General features: G+C 43.8%; 1 protein-coding gene across 3 annotated transcripts; it reads right to left on the bottom strand.

Moving 5' to 3' along the window:
• Nucleotides 1–3,156: 3,156 nt before the first annotated feature.
• LOC133347922 (zinc finger protein 239-like) lies at nucleotides 3,157–21,770 on the bottom strand. 3 transcript variants are annotated; one of them, XM_061560673.1, is made up of 3 exons: nucleotides 21,352–21,770; nucleotides 11,571–11,643; nucleotides 3,157–5,973 (listed from the first exon to the last, which is right to left on the bottom strand). In XM_061560673.1, the coding sequence occupies exon 3, from the start codon at nucleotides 5,943–5,945 to the stop codon at nucleotides 4,905–4,907; it is 1,041 nt and encodes a 346-aa protein (XP_061416657.1). In that variant the 5' UTR covers nucleotides 5,946–5,973; nucleotides 11,571–11,643; nucleotides 21,352–21,770; the 3' UTR covers nucleotides 3,157–4,904. The 3 variants fall into 3 exon arrangements, with proteins under 3 accessions (XP_061416657.1, XP_061416659.1, XP_061416656.1); XM_061560675.1 differs by having other exon boundaries at nucleotides 11,571–11,665; nucleotides 21,352–21,363; XM_061560672.1 differs by lacking the exon at nucleotides 21,352–21,770 and adding an exon at nucleotides 12,120–12,303.
• Nucleotides 21,771–23,103: the final 1,333 nt, after the last annotated feature.

Below are 23,103 nucleotides of genomic sequence, written 5' to 3' on the forward strand. Positions count from 1 at the left end.
TGGTGCCCTCAACGTTTAACTCTAGATTTGAAGCTTTCGTGACTGCAAGGATTCATATTCTTAGGTTTTTTCGGTAAAGTCACGTAGGTAAAACATTAAAATTAATAAAATAAAAATCACGTTTCGGAGGCAACACAAGTCTCTGTCATCAGGTGGGACCGTCACAGCCAGATTTGCTGCATCAAGTGAGGCAATGATTCAAGATGTAATCCCTTAAAAGTAAGTTGAGGGGGGAGGAGAGGGGGGGGGAGCTCATCAGAATGTTGTAGCCAATGAATGGAACGTATCGGGAGGGAGGGGGGCGGGGCTCAAAGACGGCACGAAGTGCCACGTAGAACGCATCGGGAGGGGGAGGGGGGACGGGGCCAGAAGAATGCACGTCGTGCATTCTTTTGGCCCCGCCCCCCCTCCCGATGCATTCTACGTGGCACTTCGTGCCGTCTTTGAACCCCGCCCCCCTCCCTCCCGATACGTTCCATTCATTGGCTACCACATTCTGATGAGCTCCCCCCCCCCCTCTCCTCCCCCCTCAACTTACTTTTAAGGGATTACATCTTGAATCATTGCCTCACTTGATGCAGCAAATCTGGCTGTGACGGTCCCACCTGATGACGGAGACTTGTGTTGCCTCCGAAACGTCGTGATTTTTATTTTATTTTACTTTTATTAATTTTAATGTTTTACCTACGTGACTTTACCGAAAAAACCTAAGAATATCAACGTTTAACCTACTCACGCGGGCTTGTGCTCTCTCTCACAGTCGGGCATATTTGCGGAATACACCACGCCGCCGTTGACCCTGGCCATTCACCGAGCAACCCAATGTTGCTACCAGCTCCCTCCGCAGGAATGTGTTTCTGTTCATTTCCCATCAAAACAACGGAAACAATGAAATAACCTAAGAGTTAAATATTACCGCTTGATGGAATAAATTCTCCTTCACTTGCACTAAGTGGAGAGGAATTTACTGTTGCGTTGCACAAGTTGTTGAACGAATTGTAATAGCCTTGTGACCTTTACAACTGACACACCACCCCAAACAAGACGTAAATTTTGATCTTGTTCAAGGGTTATTAAAGGCCCGAACATTACAACTCTGTGTGCGGTTTTTTGGTTAGATTCATTTGGCAAGGGAAACTAGTTGGCTTTCCCTCTGCTACACTCGCTTGACAGTTTAACACATTGTCCTGCCACACCCAGTGTCACAGTGCTTGTCTGACATTACTAACCAGAAAAGATGAATGGTGAACATTTAATAGAGAAATGGAACACTTATGCTGGTCTTTGGAAACAGTTTTAAACAATCCAGGACGGTTTGCTTTTATGGAAACATTCCAACTGTGATTGTATTTGTTTGGAATGCCCCAGCGGCAGTCGAGGTTTTTGGCAATGATCTGCAGGGATGGTGCGTTTCCGTTCCTAGTCGCGAGGGCATATCACTGTTACTGCGCCGTCCGTTAGCGTTGGTTCACGTTCGGAGCAGTGAGGAAGCCCGCTTATCTTATGTTGTTGAGTTGCGTCGGCAATAAACCCAAAGGGCAACCTTACCCGGTAAATACAGTGAACCATATAGTAAACCACTGTAGTCTTCGTTCCTGCAATGAAGGAATAACAAAGCTACACCAACTCTCTCCCGAAGCCCTCTTCTGGCTAGCAGACCTCGACGTTTTCATTTATCTCCTAAACATATTGCCAGAATTGGAGTAAATTGTAATATGGTGCCACCTAGTGGCGATACAGCTCAGACGAGTCTTTTAAGTAAATAGGCGGCAAAGCTTAGTTTTCGATTCATGTTCATCATCATTATCAACCATGATTAAATCCAATGCTGGATGGAGGCCTCTCCAAGCTGTCATCATCACATTTTCTTGCAATGCAACATTTCACGGAGCACCTGCATACGAGCTGATTTCAGAGCTCTCCATCTTTGATCTTTAAACGTGCATTTGAAATTGGTTTTATACTCCTACTGATGCTCCTGCTGTTGTGGGGTAACTCATGCAGCCAGCTATGGCTACAGGGGTTGGTGGAACATGTTCGTCGTTTATTGTGAAATTTCGGTCACAGTTCCTATGATCACTGTTACATTGCTTATGGCTTTATTTAGGTTATTTTAGAAAGTTTTTTAGTTTAGCCATGTTTGTTTGTTGTAGTACGGAGTTAGAATGATGGCTTTAATTTAAGCTGTCTTTTGGTTGCTGTTGTTTGACTTGCATCCCAATGGGATTTTTGCACAGCGTTGGTGTACGGTGCTTTTTTCTGGAAGACTTTGCAGTTTTTCCCTGGATTTTTCTGTTTGCGCATAGTCACTTTGAGATGTTTTCTTGTTCATGTTTTTTTTTATTTGTTGCGGTTGCACCCGATTCAAGAACCGAATGGCTCACAGGGCTATACCAAATAAATGAAATGAAACTGTTAAGGCTATATGGGGGATCTTTCTGTTTGTGTTAGGTGCTCGCTAACAGCACTTGCCCCTACAATCTGTCCAAGCTATACGGGGAATCTTTGTCTTAGGTGCTCACTAACAGCACTTGCCCCAACATTCTGTGCAGGCTATACGGGGGATCTTTGTCTTTGTGTTAGATGCTCACTAATAGCACGTGCCCCAACATTCTGTGCAGGCTATACGGGGGATCTTTGTCTTTGTGTTAGGTGCTCGCTAACAGAACATGCCCTGACATTCTGTTCAAGCTATACGGGGGATCTTTGTCATTGTGTGTTGGGAGCAAGTTTGAGTCGCGTGTAGTCGTGGGAGTTGAACGGGCGCCTGCTGCTACTGACAGGCGTTGACTGCGATTGGACAGACGCTGATAGACAGACACACACAGACAGACAAGACAGGCGGACAGACACAGACAAGAGGAACACAGAGACAGAGGCGACATAGACAGAGAGACACAGGCAGAGAGAGAAACACACAGATGCGAACAGAGACACAGACGGACAGAGAGATGTTGAATCGAACACACTGAACTCGCTCCATTGAAAGAGTTTCCTCGATCTTTGCCCATCCCTGGAAGTCGTTCTAGTTTCTATTTATTTCATTGTGTGTGGTGTGTACGTGTAAGCAATGTAGGATATCGATGTACACGGACAAGAACAAGATCAGCAGACAAGACGTCTTTCATCCTCTTTGGTTCATTCAGTAAAGTCACGTAGGTAGAAAAAATAAAATAAATCACGACGCTTCGATCGCAACACGAGCGGTCCTCCTCAGGTGAAAACATCCAGACATTGTCACGGCAGAAGTCACGTGAGCTACTCCCTACCCCGGGGCTCGCCTCGCTCAGCTGAGCATTGTTTTAATGCGGTGGGCTCACGAGAAATAGATATCTGTAAGACGAAGGTACTTTGAAAACCCACTGGCGATACTCTTTTATATAAGCGCACAACTTTATCTGTGACTAACGCTGCACTTTTCGTCGTTTTCATGCAGGGGGCGCTGCAAACCTACGCGTCCCCTGCATGAACGACGGAGGCGCAGGGACAGACGTTCGATCGCGTTGGAATCGATCTGCAGACGGCGGTCTTCTCGCACGGCCAGCTCTGTGTCGCCTCATCTCGATCCCGCGATCCCAACCAGGTGAAATTCCGCATCGAACCGAACCCCCGGCAAGGCCATCTACTTAACGACGAGAAAATTCACACCAAATGTCGTTTTCAATTAATAAGCTTCCAAATGTAAAATGATATCAGCTTTTAATTAATGCAATTATCAAATGCAAAACAATATACAATTCAAAGTTGTTTCATTTTAAAACTTCAAAACGAAGCATCAGGAGCTTGCGTGGATGCGTCGTTTTTTTTGTGACTTTCCTGGCCCAAGGCCGTAAATGGTTGTGAGGGGCACTGCAGGCGGTCAGGCTTGCTTCAACCCGTGGTTGCCAACATCCAGACGTTAATCAGCATGGACCATTTCTCGTCCTAATTCGACAATCTACGTCAACAATACAAAATTAGAATTCGTGTTGTAGAGAATGTATCTTCTCTACGTGTAACTTTTGAGTGGTATGCCTTATAACTGATGAATGATCCGAGTGTGCTTCCTATTTCAAAGACAATGAGTTGCTCCAGAGAGAGATGTTTCCTGAAAACACAAAAATACCCTTTGACCTGTATCACAAGAACAACGGGTCTCACCTGAGTTATCTGTACAGGTTACTTGCAAAACAAACACTTTGTCCTAACATCACTTAATAAATGTTTGACCCTTATGAACAAAATGTTACATGTACGCACACCATCAGACAAGTATTCATTCTAAATTATTGACAGGCATATGAACAAAATTGAATTACTGCACCGAAATATACTGCATTAGGTTACAGCCTATTAACAAGAAGCTAATTTTTAAAAATACGCACCATCTGCTTAACATTGTATGTACAACATACGAATGCACCATTCAAAACCAGTCGGCCATTGCATGCTGGCATCTGGGTAAAAATTTAGCAAATTCTAAACATCACCTACAAACTCCACAACTGAGATGTCACATCAACCATCGCCCCTACTGATAGGCTCTTGTCCACATGCAGGCCAGTGCAGGGCCACCACCTTGTGCCACACAGGGGCAGCTGCTACTTGGGGATGCTCTTCGAGTGTTAGAAATGAGATACGATACAAAACTCTGAAATGCCGAGGCAATTAAGCAAGCACAACATAAATGCAATTCATAACATAGTGAATGCTTGGGAGCTTATTGGCTCTCGCTCCTGGTTAGAGATCTACCCAACACACAGGTCCACAAAGATGGCCGCTCTTACCCTGCAGGTTGAACCTAGGAACTGAGTGTTCAACTTCACATTCTTGTCATTAAAGGCCTGTGACAAAGGTGCGTCTATTGGAGTGGCATCGTCTGAAGCTTACACATCTACCGGGTCTCCATTTGACTTTGTATTGTCTCAGAGGAAGTCCACCCACACCTCCACTTCCACAAACTGCTGGGAGTTGCCTCGCTCTGTCTCACAGTCAGAATTCTCCTCCTGCTTCACGTTGCCTCCATCGATGTGAAGATCCGATTTTGGAGTTGAATCTTCATCTTCACATTTTACCTTCACTTCTTCGCTCTTCACCATCACTTCTTCACATTTCCTCTTCACCTCTTCATATTTCACCTCGATACCTTTAAAAGTTTCCAAGCTGGGATTTTCTTCCGGTTCTTGTTTCATGAGGGATGGGCTCATTGCGGAACTTTGACTTTCATAAGCTGATTTCAGACTCCACTCCTGGTGGATATTCTGATGCTTGTGTGTTCTCTGGTGTCTTTGAAGATGTGCTGACTGTGCAAACGCTATCCCGCACAGAGTGCACCTGAAGGGTTTCTCTCCCGTGTGTGTCCTCTGGTGTGTTACAAGAGCAGATGAACGTGCAAACGCTTTCCCACACACACTGCACTTAAAGGGTTTCTCTCCCGTGTGTGTTCTCTGGTGTTTTACAAGAGTAGATGAAAGTGCAAACGCCTTCCCACACACACTGCACTTGAAGGGTTTCTCTCCCGTGTGTGTTCTCTGGTGTACATGAAGATGTGATGACTGTGCAAACACCTCCCCACACACTCTGCACTTGAAAGGTTTTTCTCCCGTGTGTGTTCTCTGGTGTTTTTTAAGATCAGATGAACGTGCAAACGCCTTCCCACACACACTGCACTTGAAGGGTTTCTCTCCCGTGTGTGTTCTCCGGTGTAAATGACGATCTGATGAACATGCAAACGCCTTCCCACACACACTGCACTTGAAGGGTTTCTCTCGCGTGTGTGTTCTGTGGTGTTCTACAAGAGCAGATGAATGTGCAAACGCCTTCCCACACACACTGCACTTGAAGGGTTTCTCTCCTGTGTGAGTTCTCTGGTGCTGTGTAAAATGTTCAGGATGATCCGTGCTGTATGTACACCGGTCGCATTGTTGCCTTTTTGCACTAAGCCGCGCCGAGTGTCTTTGCTCCATCAGACCAATTCTGCAGAGGAAGCGACAGCTGCAGACAGAAAAAAAGAATATCCACACCATCTACACATCAGTATCGAGGCACAGAGGAATGCATATATACACAGTCACACGTGACTTACACGTCTATACTTATTCATATATTTATGACATAGTAAAAAACGTGTCCCAAATTTATCACACAGGCTGTTATGGCACACAATCAGAGGGCAAATGGTCATAAACATGTCTGAAAGCCCTCGTATCTTCAAAATGAATGTTAACCCAAAACTCCGAGCACACAATTTCGGCTGTCTGGCTTCAAAAGGAATATTTATTAAAGCTAAATTCAGCTGACATAGCAAAAGGTGTTGATAATAATACTATTTGTGTTATGCAGAAATGCATAAATTAATGTTCAATTGCAACTTAGAGGTGTGAAGCCAGCCAGGCTCACGTAGGCCTCGGCAAGGTAAGGTAAATTACCTTTATTACCGGGTAAAAGGGTAAAGGTAAAGGGTAAAGGTTTCGACATGCCAAGGGGTAAGGTAAAGGGTAGGGTAAAGGTAGCTCAGAAGAATTACCCGGTAGGGTAAAGGTAGCGCAAATAATTACCCGGTAAATACAGTACTTTGTTTACCGCTAAAAGTTCCGTGGCGCAGTCCGTGGCCTCAATTTTAAAGTGATGGCGGACTAAAAGTCGACATTGGATCTCGTGCCGGTGACGATGGAGCACCTCGTCTGTCATTGCGATCACGGTGAAGCCGCCCTTAGAGCGATCGATGAGCCCTTGACTGCGACGGGGATGAAGGCCGAACTGGTGCGGTACCGCCACCTACTGGTTCAGGAACCCGCCATTGTGGCATCCTACTTGAATCCACAGCTTCCGAAAACGACAGACCAAGACGAGCTGGCTACACTGAAGGCCACAATCCGCTCTGTCCTGCAGCATCGCTATTCAGACGTGCTCACGATCTCGCCGACGGCAGTTGCTGCCCATATGGAGGAGCGGTCGCTGTTCAGCACCCTGTTCAGCAATGTCGGCAACTCCATAGACGACGGCGATGAAGTCGATCGTTTTCTGAGCATGGGCGTCACGACCGCCAGCGCCTTCATTGATGTAATGCAGTGGTGGTTTCTCCGCAAAGAGCTGCTCCCCACCCACTACAAGATGGCCTGCGACTACTTGGGAGCGCCAGCGACGTCAACTCCCTGTGAACGCGCAAATAGCGGAGCCGGGCGGGAGTTCACATGCTTTCGCCAGTCGCTGTCAGCGACGCTCTTCATCAAGTCCATGTGCTTGCACTCATGGATAATGGCCGGCTGCCTGAAGGTTCTGTCTAACTGGGCCGGAGCGGCGCAGGATCTTATTGCCTGTGGTCCGTCCGAGGATGATGGCAATGACCAACTTGATCAAGTTGTTGATGAGATCGCCATCGACCAAGACGACTGGGACGAGGAGATTATGGAGGACGGTGTCGTCGACAGCCTAAACGCCCGATTTGAGAGTATTTTATATGAATAAAGCGCTCTAACTAGCATTTATCTTCTTGTTTCTTTCGGTAAAGTCACGTAGAAGGGAAGTAATAAAATAATAAAAATAAAACATAATAAAACAATTCTCACGACGTTTCGGCTACAACGCAAGCAGCCGTCTTCAGGTGAAGAATGAGACACTACCAAACTAGGAGCTTATATATAAGCTGCATTGGGGGTTGAAGAGCGCCTTAACAAAAAGAATGTGCATGTGAAGAGGGATTTAGCATATTCATGGAAAATGCGTAGGCGTTGGGCGGGGGGGTGTCAAAGTCATATTATGCCCATGCATTATGCAGGATCAGCAGCAACCAAGGGGGGTGCAGGGATTAGCAGTAACAAAGGAAAGGAATGTTAATGATATGTAGCTGCAGTTACTCAACAACCACGTAGAAAACTAAAGTATAAACTACATAAAAAACTAAAGTATAAACTGCATCGCACCATCAGTATACTTACTATACTCTATAATAAGCTGAGTTACTAACAGCAAGTAATACATTACAATTTTACCTCGTAAAAATTCTATAATATGCTTCCATCTAAACCTTATTCTCTTACATCACACGAGCAAATACCGTACTATATACTGCCATAGATAAACCCAACATTAAATTATATACTGTATTGCTGTAAACCAACCTATATCTTATACATTTAATATCACACTATGTATTATTCTACACACCCTAATGTGTATCGAAATGGTTTATTACGTCCTTCCAATGATTGCTGAGCCAGAATCCATCTTCTCGGTTAAAATTGTCTCTGTGTTTGTATATGTGGATCGCCTCATGAACGAATCTCTCATGATAGCCAGATGGCTTGCAGAGAACCTCTGTCTTGGAGAAGTCAATATCATGTGAGCCCACTGAGTTGTAACAGTGATCTGCCACGGCTGAGGTGTTAGTCCTACCGTGTTTCAGGTCAGCTTTATGTTCACGGATGCGGTCCGAGACATGTCGTTTGGTTTCACCAATGTAACTGCTACCACAGAGGCAACTTAGTTTGTAGACGCCAGGGTACTGTATGTCTGGAACCACATCTTTTACAGACGGTACCAGATCACGGATTTTATGTACTGTGTTGAATCGGACCTGGATCTTGTGTTTAATCAGGATTTTGGAGATCTTTTTTGTGACCCCAGCAATGTAGGGTAAGGTGATGGTCTTGAAAGGCTCCTCAACAGGATCCTTCTTGATGGTTGGAGTGATGGCTTTGCGGATTGTATGGTCGGAGTAACCATTTGCCTTAAGAGCTTGGCGTACGTGTTTGAGTTCACTGGAAATGTGTTCATGGTCGGAGATGCATTGGGCTCTATGATATAGAGTCTTGATGAGGGAATTCTTCTGGGATGGATGGTGGTGGGAATCCGGTTTTAGATAAGCATCCGTGTGGGTGGCTTTCCTGTAGACAGAGTGGCTCATTGAACCATCAGGTCTCCTTTTGATTAGGACATCCAAAAAGGGTAGCTTGCCATCATTTTCGACTTCCATGGTGAATCTGATGGCTGGGTGTATGGAATTGATGTGGTCGAGAAATTGGTCTAGAGCAGGCCGGCCATGTGGCCAGATGACAAAAGTGTCGTCTACGTACCTCTTCCATAAGGTCGGGCGTAGAGTGGCAGTCTGGATGGCGTCCGTCTCAAATTTCTCCATGAAGATGTTGGCTACAACCGGAGATAGGGGGGAGCCCATTGGGGTGCCCTCAATTTGCTTGTAGAAGGTTCCATTCCAGGTGAAGTATGTATTGGTTAAGCAGTGTCTCACCAGGGGGGGTACCCCAGCATTCAGTCCTTGATGAACCAAGTCTTCAATGATTGCGATGGTGTCAGGCACAGGTACCTTGGTGAACAAGGAAACCACATCAAAACTGACAAGCAGGTCGTATGGGGACAGGGCAATCCCCTTGATTGTCGATACCAGGTCAGTAGAGTTTAGTACTGCAGAGGTGGTTTTTCCAGTGAAAGGCCGTAGGATTTCGGACAAAAAACGAGCCAGTTTGTAAGTGGGGGAGTTGATAGTAGAGACAATGGGACGAAGAGGTGTATCTTCTTTATGTATCTTTGGCAAGCCGTACAATCTTGGTGGTCTGGCTGCAGAAGGTTTCAACGAGAACTGTTTGGTCTGATCAATTAATGCGGTTGAAGCAGAAATGATGTTGTTGGTTTTGGAGACGAGGCTGTTGGTGGGGTCTCTTTTTATTTTTGTATAGCTGCCATCGTTTAGTAGTTCTTGAATTTTGTTGTTGTATTCTATTTTGTCCATGATGACAGTGGCATTGCCTTTGTCGGCTGAGAGGATGACAATGTCATCCCTCTTTTTTAATTGAGCTAATTCAAAACGCTCCTCTTTGCTGATGTTGCTAGCTGGCAACTTAGCGTTTTTGAGGGTTACAGAGATTTCGGATCTTGCTACGTCTGCAGCGATGTGACTCAAGCCCTTGAGAGCTACATCTACTCGAGCAATTATATCATTAACTGGTATGTGTCTAGGTGTGACTGCAAAGTTTAGTCCTTTAGCTAAAACGGATTTCAAACCTTCAGAAATAGGACTAGCATTTATCGTTATAAATCTTTTCCATGTTTTTTAACCCAGTAATTACCCTGTAATCGGGAAATTTGTATGGGATAAGGATAAAAGGTAGGCTCGTTCTTTTTTACCTTTTACCTTATCTGCTAAAGGGTAAAATGTAGGGTATCGCGATTGTATTGTGGTAAGGTAAAAGGTAGGGTAAAGTTTCTCTTTTTTTTACCGTTTAACTTTTACCTTACCTTGCCGAGGCCTAGGCTCACGATGTCCTTGAATGCTGGGATGAACAGATCTGACTTCAGCTGCATGTGTGTGCTGTGTTAACTTCTTGACTGTTTCCATTCTTACAAAGAGTTCCAGAGGAAAACAAAAAAACAACTCCTGTTTTGATATAACCTCCGTGCTCAATAGAGTTAATTGACTTTACTGCAAATACAAACTTGACACCGTCACACACTCAGAGGCGGAGCCAGGATTTTCAGGTATGGGGGGGCAACCCCTCCAGCAATGAAAAATGATAGTTGTTATTAAGGAGTTGTTATTAAGGAATTGTTAGGAAGGAGTTATTAGTAAGCAAGGACTTGTCCCTTGCTTTATTCGACACGTGTGATCGGCATCGCGCTCGCTGAAGGTGTTGAGGCCGATGAAGGCATTGGCTTCTCGGAGTTTCAATACATATCCGTGCGAAGAACATGTGTACAACTGCTATCTTTAATATAAAGCAGAACTTACATCTGTTTGTTTGTGTGAAGCAGCAAAAACTCTCCAACGCTGAGCTCTGGCGTCTTGAAATTTCCACAGCTTATGCTGTGTGGAATTTCTAAGCGAACGCGACTATTTTCAGCTCGCCACGTCATTCCCTTCCTGAGTTGCCAAAATCGACCTCACGTAGCAGTGGGTTACGGTTGAATATCCTCGAGTGAAAACATCCGATTTAGGTAAATTGATGTGTTTTGGCTTTTTTCTTTCTTGCAAGCATACATTTTTTTCAGGGATTTTCAGTGAAATATGAGGGAATATTAAATTTATCCAAGACAAAAATTCAAGTCCCGGGCAAAGCCGAGTAGCGAAGCTAGTTACTAATGAACCCCAATGATCCCATCGAAATTAGGGATTTCGATGGGATCATTGCCACCCCACCCCCACTGGCTCCACCACTGTCACACACTGGCATGGTTCACAGGTGGTGGTGTGTCCAGACCTATGCCTGGCCACCTTCACCTGCTTAGTATTAATGCTTCCTCACTCCACCAAGTAATTCATTGAGGATCAATCAACACAGCCGAGGCTGCGTGTCTCTCTCTCTCTCTCCCCGTGGTCGCTTTGATTTCCTTCCCAATTCACGGGTTTCCCCTCCACATGTAGAGTGAACACCACCATGTGTCTAGAGTGAACACCGCCACGCGTCTAGAGTGAACACCGCCACGCGTCTAGCGTGAACACCGCCACGGGTCTAGAATGAACACCGCCACGCGTCTAGAGTGAACACCGTCACGCGTCTAGAGTGAACACCGCCACTTGTCCAGAGTGAACACCACCACGCGTCTAGAGTGAACACCGCCACGCTGTTGACAAGCCCCACCTTGTTGTTATTGTTGTTGTGGGCAGGTCTCTTCTGAAAACAAGAGCGGTACAGCAGCTCAAGCGGGCGTGGCCTGGTAAAAAATAAAAAAAAAACTGTGAATATTTAAAATAAAAACAAAGTTACAAAGTAGCGAGCCAGGTGAAGAAAAATTTTAACTTAAGCAAGATGTTCTTTGGTTCTTTCGGAAAAGTCACGTAGAATAAATAAATAAATTAAATAACAGTTTCAGTTTCATTTATTTGGTATAGCCCCGTGAGCCATTCGGCTTTTGAATCGGGTGCAACCGCAACAAACAAAAAACATGAACGAGAAAACATCTTAAAGTGACTATGTGACTGTGCAAACATAAAATCCAGGGAAAAACAGCAAAATATTCCACAAAAAGCACTGTACACCAACGCTGTGTGCAAATAGCATACAACGTTTCAATTGCAACACAAGCAATCATCATCAGGTACAAATGAAAAAGGAAACAAACCTAGTAAACTTAGAAATGTAATGCAATACAACACAGAGAGTCGGCTAACATAACAGTCAACACCCCACCTGGTTGATTACGTTCTTCCAAAGATTGCCCAATCTGAGAGAGAGACAAAACACAGACACGGAGACACACAGACAGACACATAAGCAGAGAGAGATAACACAGAGACATACAGAGAGAGACACACACAGAGACACACAGAGAGAGACACACACATAGACACAGAGAGATGACACAGAGACAGAGAGAGATGACACAGACACAGAGAGAGAGATGACACAGAGACACAGAGAGAGACACACACAGACAGACACGGAGAAACAACACCTCTGTGTCGAGGCCTTAAATAGAGAGAGGGGGGCAGAGAGAGGGAAGGGGGCAAAGAGAGGGGGGGTAGAGAGAGAGGGGGGGGTAGAGAAATTATCAGTCAATGCAAGGCCGTAGCCATGGAGTCAACATTGGTGTCCCCCCCCCAGAAAAATATCTAAATTTGAAAACTAATTTCCTACCTAAAAATAAGAAAAGTTCACTAACACATGAGATGGAATTTTTTTTATTTGATACAATAATGTCTAATAGTGTATTGTATTACATTGCTCTGTTCTAGATTTGAAGCTTTCGTGACTGCAAGGATTCGTCTTCTTAGGTTTTTTCGGTAAAGTCACGTAGATAACAAAATAAAATTAAAATTTATGAAAGTAAAATAAAAATAAAAATCACGACGTTTCGGAGGCAACACAAGCTTCCGTCTTCAGGTGGAACCGCCACAGCACGACAGTTGTATCAAGTAAATGAGATACCACTCCATATATATGTTTGAGGGGGTGGCAAGAACGGTCCACGTTTTATTATGATGGTAAGGTGCGGCTGGCTTTTGAGACTACGGCTAGATTACATAACAAATGACTGAGCCTTTATTATGGAGAGGTGCGGTTTGTGACTATGTCGAGCCTACATAACAAAATACTGCAAATGAGACCGAGCCTCTGCCATGTAGATGGTAAAAGCACAAAAGCAGGTCAGGAAGAAATAGCCTCCTGCCATGTTGTTTGGTGGGTAACACTTATCGCAGGAAACCAGTGTGTGAAAAAAGGAAGCTAAACCTGGTCAAACAAAACTGGCTATCAATAACCTGTACAGTAACTCAAGACTAGTTGTCTGTCAAATAAGATGGTCCAAATAAGTGTAGTTAAATCTTTTTTGAAAGGTTAATCACATCTTTCCAATGATTACTCAGTTTGTAACCATCATCACGGTTGAAATTATGTCTGTGTTTGTATATTTGTATGGCTTCGTGTACAAACCTTTGATGGTAGCCAGGAGGTTTGCAGAGCACCTTGGTCTCGGAAAAGACAATTTCATGAGAGCCCACAGAGTTGTAGCAATGGTCGGCAACGGCCGAAGAATCAGTTCTGCCGTGTTTCAGATCTGACTTGTGCTCGCGGACATGATCAGAGACATGACGTTTTGTTTCTCCAATGTAGCAATCACTACAACTGCAACTCGGTTTTAGACTCCAGGATACTGTAAGTCAGGAACGACATCCTTCACAGATGGAATCAGATCATGGATTTTATGCACTGTACTGAATCTGACTTGGATCTTATGTTTGTTTAGAATTTTGGAGATCTTTTTGGTCACGCCTGCTATGTATGGTAACGTGATAGTTTTGGTCGGAGTTTCATGTGGCTGTTTCTGTATGGTGGGAGAAACAGCTTGGCGGATGGTGCGGTCAGAGTATCCGTTCATCCTGAGGGCCCGATGTACATGTCTTAATTCACCGGCCAGGTGGTGTTGGTCAGAAATTCCATGGGCTCTGTGGTATAGCGTTTTGATGAGATCATTCTTTTGAGATGGGTGGTGGTGGGAGTCCGGTTTCAAGTAGGAATCTGTGTGGGTGGCTTTCCTGTAGACAGAATGTCCCAAGGATCTGTCAGGTCTCCTCTCAAACAGAATATCTAAGAATGGTAGTTTACCATCTTTCTCCACTTCCATGGTGAATCTGTTGGATGGGTGTCTGGAATTGATGTGGTCCAAGAAGTGGTTCAATGCTGGGAGGCCATGTGGCCAAATGACAAAAGTGTCATCCACATACCTCTTCCACAGGGAAGGATGCAGGGTGGATGTCTGGATGGCGTCTGATTCAAACTTTTCCATGAACATGTTGGCTATCACTGGTGACAAGGGGGACCATAGGGGTACCCTAATTCTGTTTGTAGAAGGTGCCATTCCAGGTAAAATAGGTGTTGTTGAGGCAATGCCTAACCAGGGCAGGTACATCAGAATTCAATCCATGTTGGACCAAGTCCTCAATTATTGTTAGGGTGTCCGGTACTGGACATTGGTAAACAGAGATACTGCATCAAAACTGACGAGAATGTCATCAGGAGATAGTACCATGTCCTTAACTTAGAGACTAATTGGGTTGAGTTGAGTACTGCCGAAGAGGTCTTGCTTGTGAAGGGAAGCAGAGTATCTGATAGAAACCAGGCTAGCTTGTAGGTAGGAGAGTTTATCGTCAACACGATGGGTTGTAGCGGGGTGCCTTCTTTATGGATCTTGGGAAGACCATAGAGTCTGGGAGGTCTTGCCGCCGATGGTTTTAGAGAGGGACGTTTGGTTGGTTCGATTAGGGAAGTCGAACTCGTGATGATTCTGTTGGTTTTTGTCGTTAGGCTATTAGTAGGATCGTTTTTAATTTTGGAGTAACTCCCATCATTAAGTAGGTCCAGGATTTTGTTGTTGTATGAATCTTTATCCATGATGACCGTGGCATTGCCCTTGTCTGCCGAGAGGATGACTATATCATCTCTCTTTTTTAGATCCGCGAGTTCAGAGCGTTCGTTTTTGCTAATGTTACTAGTGGGTTTCTTAGCATTCTTAAGAATAGTGGCTATTTCAGCTCTTGCTACATCCGCATGGATGTGTCCTATGCCTCTGAGGGCTACATCAATCTGACAAATCACATCCTCTACTGGTATATATTTAGGGGTGGCGGCAAAATATAGTCCTTTGGCCAGTACCGTTTTTAGATTGTTAGAAATTGGGATGTTACTCTGATTAATAACGGTCTTGTTAACATCCAGCTTTGTGATGTGTTACCCACCAAACAACATAGCAGGAGGCTGTTTCTGCCTGACCTGCTTTTGTGCTTTCACCATTTACATGGCAGAGGCTCTGTCTCATTTGCAGAATTTTGTTATGTAGGCTAGACGTAGTCACAAACCGCACCTCTCCATAATAAAGGCTCAGTCATTTGTTATGTAATCTAGCCGTAGTCTCAAGCCACACCTTACCATAATAATAAAAAGTGGGCCGTTCCTGCCCCCCCCCCCCTCAACCATTATATATACGGAGTGGTATCTCTCATTTACTTGATACAGCTGTCGTGCTGTGGCGGTTCCACCTGAAGACGGAAGCTTGTGTTGCCTCCGAAACGTCGTGATTTTTATTTTTATTTTATTTTTATTTTACTCAGGGGCGGTTTCTTCATTAGGGCGATTGGGCGACGCACCACCAATGTCATTCAACCACAGAGTCACGCTAGCCGTCACTGTCAGCCTCTGGATATAGTCCAATCAGCGTCATGTCACGTTCTGTGGAGTACCGCCTCTTTTGGGGCGATTTCACTCCGGCTGAGAATCGCCCCGAGTGGCCCCATAGACTTACATTAAAAGATGTTTTTTTTCGAACGGGGGCGCTCCAATGCATTCTCTATGGCTTCCGGGAGGGCAAGCCCTAACGTGCTTACGTCATCATACGTGCTAACGTCATCATACGTAAGCACGTTTCATCCAACAATATAATTTATCGCTACCTAGTGGAATCTTTAATAAAATAAACTTGAGTGGTTTGTTTTAATAGTGAGTATATAAACAAACAAGATGTATTGTAAGAGTCACTTTATTTTTCATTAATATTAAAGAAGTGAAGTTGCCTTTACATGCTTAAGCTGTTAACTTATTCATTGCATGGGTGGACCTTATCCTTATCAATCATCCAGACATTTGCCCCCCCTGAGAGATTTTGCAGGAGCCGCCACTGATTTTACTTTTATTAATTAAAATTTAATTTTTTTTACCTACGTGACTTTACCGAAAAAAACCTATGAATATGAATCCTTGCAATCACGGAAGCTTCAAATCTAGAATTAATGCCCTCTACGGGAATTCCACCTATCTGTTAGAATTTTTAACAGACGAGACAAGAAGTCACAGCTTCTCGAGACGCTGGCCTTCCTCAAGAGATGCCGAGATAACAAGGTAATACCCATAGCTTTCACACTCACATCCGCTGCTGTGTCCTCACCGAACTCTAAACAGATTTTATTTAAAGCCAGCCTATCACTAATCTCGGAGAGAATAAGGTTACTCCGATCTGAACTCGATAATTTAGGCAAGACTATCTTACAAACACATTTAATGTTAACACAAAAAATGTCACCTTCCGATTGGAACCACGTTGATAACATGACATCTGCTTCTGCTGACTCAATGTCAGCCAAATGCAAAGCTAACCTGATTTCTAAATTCAACCTCCTATCTAAGAAGAAACCAGAGCCACACATCACAAAGCTGGATGTTAACAAGACCGTTATTAATCAGAGTAACATCCCAATTTCTGACAATCTAAAAACGGTACTGGCCAAAGTGTAATAACAGCCATAGAGGGTCCACGTGGGGATTGGCTTGCCGGTCCTGCTTTGTAGCCAATAAGGGTTGAGAAAGGGAGCATGGCCTCGGCGTGATCACGGCATGTCAGCAGGGGTAATTGGCCTGGCCATTCGGGGCCCCAGCTAATGGGGAGCCGGATCAGAGGCGTGGTCCCGGGATTGACAGGGAACCATCGAGAACGGTCAAGGCTGTCCATGGAGGATTGGCTGGGGGGTACCACGTGACGAAGGGATTAAGAGAGAGAGAGAGAATGATCGGGAGCAGACTGGGGAACGACAAGAGCAGGGGTCACGCGCGTACGGGGGCTCTGGGTGCCACGTGCGCGGTGAGGACTTGGTGTTGTTTGCCAGCAACGGAGAGTGTGTGAGTAAAGTGTATTTGTGGAAATGGAAACAAAAAGGACTGATTCCGAAGCTGTCTCAAGAAGGATTATTACAAAAGGACTAAATTTCGCCATCACCCCTGAATATATACCAGTAGAGGATGTGATTTCTCAGATTGATGTAGCCCTCAGAGGCATAGGACACATCCATGCGGATGTAGCAAGAGCTGAAATAGCCACTATTCTTAAGAATGCTAAGAAACCCACTAGTAACATTAGCAAAAACGAATGCTCTGAACTCGCGGATCTAAAAAAGAGAGATGATATAGTCATCCTCTCGGCAGACAAGGGCAATGCCACGGTCATCATGGATAAAGATTCATACAACAACAAGATTCTGGACCTACTTAATGATGAGAGTTACTCCAAAATTAAAAACGATCCTACTAATAGCCTAACCACAAAAACCAACAGAATCATCATGAGTTCGACTTCCCTAATCGAACCAACCAAACGTCCCTCTCTAAAACCATCGGCGGCAAGACCTCCCAGACTCTATGGTCTTCCCAAGATCCATAAAGAAGGCACCCCGCTACGACCCATCGTGTCGACGATAAACTCTCCTACCTAAAAACTAGCCCAGTTTCTATCAGATACTCTGCTTCTCTTCACAGGCAAGACCTCTTCGTCAGTACTCAACTCAACCCAATTAGTCTCTAAGTTAAGGACATGGTACTATCTCCTGATGACATCATCAATTTTGATGTAGTATCTCTGTTTACCAAAGTCCCAGTACCGGACACCCTAACAATAATTGAGGACTTGGTCCAACATGGATTTAATTCTGATGTACCTGCACTGGTTAGGCATTGCCTCAACAACACCTATTTTACCTGGAACGGCACCTTCTACAAACAGAATGAGGGTACCCCTATGGGCTCCCCCTAATCACCAGTGATAGCCAACATGTTCATGGAAAAGTTTGAATCAAACGCCATCCAGACATCCACCCTGCGTCCTTCCCTGTGGAAGAGGTATGTGGATGACACTTTCGTCATTTGGCCACATGGCCTCCCAGCATTGAACCACTTCTTGGACCACATCAATTCCAGACACCCATCAATGAGATTCACCATGGAAGTGGAGAAAGATGGTAAACTACCATTCTTAGATATTCTGTTTGAGAGGAGACCTGACGGATCCTTGGGACATTCTGTCTACATGAAAGCCACCCACACAGATTCCTACTTGAAACCGGATTCCCACCACCACCCATCTCAAAGAATTCTCTCATCAAAACGCTATACCACAGAGCTCATGGCATTTCTGACCAACACCACCTGGCCGGTGAATTAAGACATGTACATCGGGCCCTCAGGATGAACGGATACTCTGACCGCACCATCCGCCAAGCTGTTTCTCCCACCATACAGAAACAGCCACATGAAACTCCGACCAAAACTATCACGTTACCATACATAGCAGGCGTGACCAAAAAGATCTCCAAAATTCTAAACAAACATAAGATCCAAGTCAGATTCAGTACAGTGCATAAAATCCATGATCTGATTCCATCTGTGAAGGATGTCGTTCCTGACTTACAGTATCCTGGAGTCTAAAACCGAGTTGCAGTTGTAGTGATTGCTACATTGGAGAAACAAAACGTCATGTCTCTGATCATGTCCGCGAGCACAAGTCAGATCTGAAACACGGCAGAACTGATTCTTCGGCCGTTGCCGACCATTGCTACAACTCTGTGGGCTCTCATGAAATTGTCTTTTCCGAGACCAAGGTGCTCTGCAAACCTCCTGGCTACCATCAAAGGTTTGTACACGAAGCCATACAAATATACAAACACAGACATAATTTCAACCGTGATGATGGTTACAAACGGAGTAATCATTGGAAAGATGTGATTAACCATGCAAAAAAGATTTAACTACACTTATTTGGACCATCTTATTAGACAGACTACTATTCTTGAGTTACTGTACAGGTTACTGATAGACAGCCAGTTTTGTTTTACCAGGTTTCCTTTTTAAATCCTTTATATTAAGTTTGCTTGCTTGCGTGCTTGCTTGCTTACGACCGTGCAAATCTTTTGGTCGTTTTTTAACCCACTTCCCGTGATCCAATCGAGCTGACATTTTCCACACAGACTCGTTGTGCGAGACAATTAATGTTCGTGAAAATAAAATTCAAAAATTTTACACTTTTTAGGCAAAAAAAAATTATATTACATTCATTCAAATAAAACTCATTCATGGCTTTGGCTGAACGTCACAGTGTAGGAGCCCAGAGCGTAACCCCTCCACAGGCCGTGGCGGAGTAGCGCAGTTGGTAGCGCCCTCGCTTCCCATGCCAAAGGTCGCGGGATCGATCCCCGCATCCTCCACAGGCGAATATATTTTTAAATCCTTTATTAAATCCTTTATATTAAGTTTGCGTGCTTGTTTGCTTGCTTAGGACCGTGCAAATCTTTCGCTCGTTTTTTAACCCACTTCCCGTGATCCAATCGAGCTGACATTTTCCACACAGACTCGTTGTGTGACAATTAATTTTCGTGAAATTTTTTTTTCCAAAATTTTACACTGTTTAGGGAAAACAAATTAAATATTTAATTACCAATTGCTTAATACTGGCAGACAATCATCTGACCCATAGATTGCAGCCATCTCAAGCCAGAGGACGAGAGAACTCTAGCCACCACGCATATAAAGGATTTAGAGTGAAAAACTTTGTTTTTACGGGTTTACTTGTATTAAGTTCACTTGCTTGCTTAGAACCGTGCAAATCTTTCGCTCGTTTTTTAACCCACTTCCCGTGATCCAATCGAGCTGACATTTTCCACACAGACTCGTTGTGTGTGACAATTCATTTTCGTGAAAAAAAATTCTAAAATTTTACACTGTTTAGGGAAAACAAATTAAATATTTAATTACCAATTGTTTAATACTGGCAGACAATCATCTGACCCATAGGTGGCAGCCATCTCAAGCCAGAGGACGAGAAGACTCTAGCCGCCACGCATATAAAGGATTTATAGTGAAAAACTTTGTTTTTACGGCTTTACTTGTTTCACACACTGGTTTTCTGCTATAAGTGTTACCCACCAAACAACATTGCAGGAGGCTGTCTCTTCCTGACCTGCTTTTGTGCTTTTACCATCTACATGGCAGAGGCTCGGTCTCATTTGCAGCATTTTGTTACGTAGGCTAGACGTAGTCACAAACCGCACCTCTCCATAATAAAGGCTCAGTCATGTGTTATGTAATCTAGCCGTAGTCTCAAGCCGCACCTTACCATAATAATAAAAATTGGGCCGTTCCTGGCCCTCCCCCCCCCTCAACCATTATATATACGGAGTGGTATCTCTCATTTACTTGATACAGCTGTCGTGCTGTGACGGTTCCACCTGAAGACAGAAGCTTGTGTTGCCTCCGAAACGTCGTGATTTTTATTTTATTTTACTTTTATTAATTTTAATTTAATTTTTTTACCTATGTGACTTTACCGAAAAAACCTAAGAATACATAGCTCTGTTTTTTCTTTTTTACCTTTTCTTGTTTCATAGTATGTAATGGCAGAGATTAGGGATTAATAAATTACAACGCAATCATATAAACAGAAATCTATGTATTGTTATATGAAGACAAGTCCAGATTTCGTGGCCAAGGTTTAGCAAATTGTTGTTTTTATTAACAGAGCATCGCAATTATTATTTTTAAAAATATTTTTACAGCAATATATTGGAGGGGCATATTTAATTATTATAATTGTTATAACACATTATAATTATTATAACATATTAATTAATATAACATATTATTATAATTATAAAATATTATAATTATTATAACATTATAATTATTATATATTATAATTATAACATATAGTAATTATTATAACATATTTTAATTATTATAACATTATAATTACGGCCTTGTGTCAATGAGATTTGGAGGTATGGTGACTGCACAGAGAGAGACACTTAAACAAACTTAGTAAAATTTGGAAATGCAATGCAACAGAGAGTCGGTCAACACACAACTAACCCATCGCCTGGCTGATTACGTTCTTCCACAGATTGCTAAACTAAGCGAGAGAATTGAAGCAAACGCCATCAGGCGAGGGAAGGAGGTAAGGCCCCGCGTTGTAAAGTTCCAACCTGGGCATCGCTTCCATGTTCGCTGCTACTCAAATGACATCCCGACGAGAGAGAGCGAGGCTCTACCTCGGTAAACAACAACAACCACAACAACAACCACAACCACCACGACTGCGATGAGAATTTCTCACCTCGGATTTCAGTTCCCGCACGGAGCGGCAACTTTACGTTACCTCGTGACGTCACGCGGTAGCAGGTGACATGACGTCACTTGCGTGGTACAAGACACTCTCCTCCCACAATGAGCGGCTCTGTAACTTAATAAATTATGTTAATGAGCCTGGCCCAAACGTGGAGGGATGGGGCGTGGATGCCGAACCGGTCACAACGAACTCGAGACGGCTTTCACGAATATATTATGTTAATGAGCCGCCAGTCACTGGGTGTTGCTTTGCCCAAATAAGGATAGTTCTTGAACAGATAACGGAAGTGACCCAGGCAGAGGCGACGTCACGCTCAATGGCGCGTTGAACGGGGTGTGAATACCTTGGTGACATGACGTCACTAGCAAGGTACACCTCCCCCTGGCGTTTCACGCCGATGAGGTAATGCTGAGTGGTGACATCACAGAGCGGGGTTGGAGTTTAAATTGATTTAGATTCATTTTCCATTGCTCCCTCCCTTGAACAGAGACCCCTTGGGTGTGTGAGCTCAGCAACAACAATGTAGACATTATTGTACGTACACACACTGTGTGTGTGTGTTCACACTGTGTGTGTGTGTTCACACTCAAGTTCAAGTTCATTTATTAGGTATAGCCCTGTGAGCCATTCAGCTCTTGAATCGGGTGCAACCGCAACAAACAAAAAACAAAAACATGAACAAAAAAACATCTTAAAGTGAATATGTGACTAAGTGCAAACAGAAAATCCAAGAAAAGACAGCAAAAATATTGCAGAAAAAACACCGTACACCAACGCTGTGTGCAAAAATCCCAGTGGGATGCAAGTCAAACAACAACAACAACCACAAGACAACTTAGATTAAGGCCATCAGTCTAACTCTGTACTACAACAACACAAACATGGCTAAACCAATACACTTTTCGAAATCACCAAAATAAAGCCATGAAGGCAATGAAAAAGCAATCATAGGAACTGACGGAATTTTCACAATAAATGGCATAAACAACATGTACTACCAAAACCCTGCAGCCATAGCTGGCTGCATGAGTCACTCCACAACAGCAGGAGCATCAATCGGAGTATTGTAATTTTTCAATGCACCTTTAAGATCAGCACACTAAATCAAAACACAGGTCATACTTTGTAGCGATCATCCGGAGCGAAACATTTTATTTTAGGTCACTGAATAGCACTGGCAGCTAGGGGTGTACAACTCCTCTAAAGCAGTTTTGAGTGAAGATCTCATAGGTAGTGACTCAAGTTTCAATTTATTTGCAACAGCATTCCAGACCCTGGGGGCATCAATAGCAAAGGCCCTTCCTCCAGTATATGTACGGCAATAGGGAATATTAAGCTGGTAAATGAGTGTAGAACTTAGGTCAAATTTGTTCTTTGAAACAGAGACGAGATCCAGCAGGTAATCTGCAGATTTTTTTGCAAGTACATCATGAATAAATAAGATCTGGTGCACAAGCCGTCGAACATTCAGAGATGTTAAGTTTGACCCAATGTAGAGATCACAGTGGTGAGTCCTATATGGGCAGTTCAATGCAAATCTTAAGGCCGAGTGATACATTGAGTCACCTGAAGACGGCTGCTTGCGTTGTAGCCGAAACGTCGTGAGAATTGTTTTATTATGTTTTATTTTTATTATTTTATTACTTCCCTTCTACGTGACTTTACCGAAAGAAACAAGAAGTTGAGTCAAGCTTCTTAAGTACAGTACTTGGGGCTGATTTATACACAATGTCACAGTAA

This window comes from Lethenteron reissneri, chromosome 26, assembly GCF_015708825.2.
Source record: "Lethenteron reissneri isolate LAM-NWPU_2019-01 chromosome 26, ASM1570882v1, whole genome shotgun sequence".
Lineage (NCBI taxonomy): Eukaryota > Metazoa > Chordata > Hyperoartia > Petromyzontiformes > Petromyzontidae > Lethenteron > Lethenteron reissneri.